Source organism: Arachis ipaensis, chromosome B08 (genome assembly GCF_000816755.2).
Source record: "Arachis ipaensis cultivar K30076 chromosome B08, Araip1.1, whole genome shotgun sequence".
Lineage (NCBI taxonomy): Eukaryota > Viridiplantae > Streptophyta > Magnoliopsida > Fabales > Fabaceae > Arachis > Arachis ipaensis.
The window spans coordinates 45,094,647-45,098,683 of record NC_029792.2 but is presented as its reverse complement, the minus strand read 5'-3'; the positions used below and the strand labels follow the sequence as shown (position 1 = coordinate 45,098,683).

Genomic DNA, 4,037 nt, shown 5'->3' with positions numbered 1-4,037 from the left:
AGGACACGTTTCGAGGCTTGGATGTCTCTCCTTGATAAACGCAACCTTCATTTTTTCTATGCTGCAGTTTTTGATTTTTTCTGTCTCAATTAAAAGGTAACCTACATTTTTTAGGTTACTGGCTATGGCAGATCCACATATATATGGATTACACGTCATACACCCATTAAGCTACATATCACTATTTTCCCATCCATTAATAAATTAATTTCTGTAAAATTTTAAAATACAAAAGAATTCATATTAATTAAAAATGACTATCACTTTTCAATTTCTTTCTGATTTATTTTTATTTAATTTACACTAGTCAAACTGCCACAGGGATATTCCTAATTTCTTATTATCATCGTAAAAACAAAACAAAAATAAATAAAAATAAATAATAAAGAAAGAAAAGAGAAAAGGTACATACCATATGCGTTAGCGTGTGTCGCAGAAATCAATCATGCTTTGGTTTCGGGTTTACACAATTCTATTCTTGTGGCGGCAGCTCAGCTCGCAGAATCCATCGTCATCTCATCATCAGTTACCATTTGATCTTGGGGTTTGATTCATTCTATTTCCTTTTTAGTTACTGCTACCCCCTTTTCCTTTTGATGATCAAAGCTTTGGAGGTGTTGGTAGCTTTGAAATTCTTTCATCCGAAGTCTCTTCTTATTAATTTTGGTTTGAAGAGCGAACCCTTCATTCATCAGTGATGGACACAACAACAGCGAGTAACTGGAGGGATCAACTGCACCCTGAAACCCGCCAACTCCTTCTCAACGATATGTAAGTCTAACGGTTTGTTTTCTTTTCCATGTTGCAATGGTTTGTGTCTTCTCTTCAATTCATGCCACTATCCTTTCATTTCACAGAATGACCAAGTTAAAAATCGGTCATCCTCTTTGTGATTATGATGAAGACCTTGAATTTCAAAAAATTGCTCATAGTATTGAGCAGAAAAGTTATGGTGGTGCTACAAACCAGGTAGCTTCATAATTTATTACAAGTCTCACATCTCTCAAGAATGTGGTTTCTAGATAGTTTATAAGTGCAGGATATTCCTAGCCCTAAGCTAGTTTTGGGGTTAAGTCAGGCCTATTCAATTTCAATTTTAATATAGTGTATCGATTCAGCTGCAGATGTTAATGCTCCATACCATCATTCCTGAGTGTAAAAGGGTACATTATAAGTCCCGCATCTCTCACTCCCTAAGCTAGCTTTTGGGGTTGAGTTAGGTCTATTCCATTTTAATTCTAATATAATTTGGTTTCTCTTTTTATTGACCCTTTCCCTTTACTAATTTCTTTTGTGCTGCTTAATTTCAGGCTGATTATTTTGACGAAATAGCATCTAGGCTTCTTTTGTTGGAGAGTAAGCTTCAGAATGTTGCTGTCAACTTCTGTATCGAATTCAATTACTAGGCCCTGGCACTAGCCCATTTCAGTTTTTTCAAAGATTCTTCACCTTCGAATTTTCTTGTTCTATGCTATTTCATAATCTATGTTGTAAATGCGGTGTAACCGTCTTGACCATCAACATATTTTGCACATAGATTTGATTGTTTGCCAAATTTTGTTCATTTGTGCATAGATTGATTTAGAAAATAGTGAATCTTTACTTTCATGTCTATGGCAAATGCATGACTCTATTGATTATCTAGATGCTGTTTTGTTCTCATGATTCTAGTGCTTTAATTTACCTTTTATTTCCTCCTTACAGTTTGGAATGATTTAATGTCTTATCATTTGTACCTCAGATAATGTAAATTTACTTATACCATTAACTGGAGCCTATTCATGTTGGCCATCCCTTACAGAAGCAAGAGAAAGGGAATGGAGATCTCAGCTTCGCCCTGATTCCCGGCAAAGAATTGTCAACAAAATGTAAATTTCATCTTATGTTGTATTCGGTGATCCGAATAGCTTTCATTTTGCCTGCATTTGCACTTTGAAAGAAAAAGTAGCCATAAATCATATTTCCTTGAAGTTTGTCATACGGAAATAATTTGATCACAAAGCGTGCATTTTAGTTGAGGAACTGAAGAAGATATAAATCAAATAAGCAGCTACTTTAGGATAATATTATGCTTTTGGCTTCTATTTGTTCTAAAGCACTTGGTCTTTTAAAAGAGATGTCCATTACTGCATTAATACTTATGGTTTGAGTAGGTTTGTTACATCAAGTTATTTCTGTTCCGTATATGCATTTTCCTTTCTTTAATTTTTAGGAGGATTTATAATCCTCTGTTCGCTTTATATTTTTCTCCCCTTTGACTGAATAGATGTCTTCTAGTGAAAGCTGTAGCACTAATAAACTATATAAATTTCTAGTTTGATAGATCACAAGGTATTGTTAGCTCTTCATTCTCGTTTGAGTTTTGATATACCATTTTTCTATATTTTGTAACCTATACTTACCATTGAAGGTAACAATTTCATCAATTCATTCATAATCTCTATATGAGCTTTAGCAAGCTAGTGCTGCTCCTAGTCTATATAGTGGACGACGAGCATGTTTCATTGATATTTTGGCAATTGTGTTCTCTCCTTTGTGGATCTTAAAGTATAAGTCACTTTGATCTAACTATGAAGCTACTCTGGTTTTCTTTCAGAAGGGAAACGTTAAGAAGACATCTTCCTGTTAGTGGTCCAGAGGGATCACAAGAACTTTGGAAGATTGCCCGAAGGTTTGAGGAGAAGATTTTTGCAGCCGTATCCAGCCAGGTATATACTTACGAGTAAATGGCTCATTGTCGTTTTCTTTTATCATTATCTATGCGAACACATATATGGATGATGGAAGATTGATTGGATGTGGTTTCACCTTATTTCAGACTGATTACCTTAGAAAAATATCTTTAGAGATGCTTACAATGGAGACCATATACCAGGGACGCCATGAACCTGCCAATCCAGGTAACTGATCTCTTTGGAAGGCAATAGTTCTTATTGCATGTAAAGTCGTTAATATTTCATGTTTTTCCTACACTACATGATAAAAATCCGAGGCAGAACCGGAGCAGGAGCCAAAGAATGCCAGAATGGACTGATGACTATCACATGGGCTAGCATTTGAAGCAACTATAAGTTATAAGTTTTAACGGTTCAAATAGCTTTATGTTGCGTCTGGTTCAAATGGAATTGCATAACTGTTTTGCTCACCTTCTTTTTGGTATTTTGGTCATACTAAGTTTTTGTCAAAGGTCATTGAGGGTCAGTGTTTTATGTATTTAGAATTTTGTGAACATATTTACCTCTTGTTTTTTGTTCTTTTTATAAAATTTTGAAAATAGAAATCACTGAAAATAAAAATAAAAAATGAAAATGCAAATCAAACTCACCCTAAGTGCTGCGTTTACAATTTCAGCTTTAGACACCAATGATAATACTATCCTTGCTCTCTTATCTTTCAATTAAAATAAATTCGTCTTCTTGATCGAATATTATTTGACTTGATTCTTATCCAAACTATTGTCTAAATAGTTATTCCTTTTACTAAGTGTTTCCGATTTTCGATCGTGAATAGGGTTTGGGATGCAGCAGTTTCTCGCATTCACGAACAACTCCAATGCGATGGACAGTTCGTAATGGAGCATGTGCTTGTTTGAATTTTCAAACTTTGATGTACATGTATCAATACTTATTTTTTTTTTTGCTCTCTTTTAGTCTTTACAATTACATATAAAATTTTTAAAAAATTTTAAAAAATATTTTTAAAATTTTATTTGATTTTAGCATTTAAATATTCTTATATATTTTAAAAAGTTTAATTTTGATGCATTGACTATGTAAAATATTTTATATATGTATATAGTTACATCCGTTTTTTGAATACCAATTCACGCCGTCAATAAAATTAGTGACGGAGCCATGTTAATCGGAAAGAGGCAATGGTCCCAAATTAATAATTTGTACATACCAAGTCTTTAATTTTTTTGTTTTATCCCTTTTTAATTTTCAATTTTTCTCTCCTCTTAACTTATATTTTTCATGTTGATTTCTCCTAAAAAAAAATTTTAGCTCCGTTCCTGAATGAAATTAATAATTATTTTT

At 33.2% G+C, this 4,037-nt stretch overlaps 1 protein-coding gene across 6 annotated transcripts; it reads left to right on the top strand.

The window, feature by feature from the left end:
- LOC107614091 (mediator of RNA polymerase II transcription subunit 15a-like) lies at nt 383-3,624 on the top strand. Of its 6 annotated transcripts, XM_021109407.1 has the most exons (9): nt 385-771; nt 858-969; nt 1,119-1,163; nt 1,311-1,356; nt 1,742-1,868; nt 2,597-2,708; nt 2,819-2,900; nt 2,997-3,067; nt 3,511-3,623. In XM_021109407.1, exons 1-8 carry the CDS (start codon nt 698-700, stop codon nt 3,032-3,034), a joined length of 636 nt encoding a protein of 211 aa, XP_020965066.1. In that variant the 5' UTR covers nt 385-697; the 3' UTR covers nt 3,035-3,067; nt 3,511-3,623. The 6 variants fall into 6 exon arrangements, with proteins under 6 accessions (XP_020965065.1, XP_016171808.1, XP_020965066.1 ...); XM_021109406.1 differs by lacking the exon at nt 2,997-3,067 and having other exon boundaries at nt 383-771; nt 3,511-3,624; XM_016316322.2 differs by lacking the exon at nt 2,997-3,067 and having other exon boundaries at nt 384-771; nt 1,802-1,868; nt 3,511-3,624.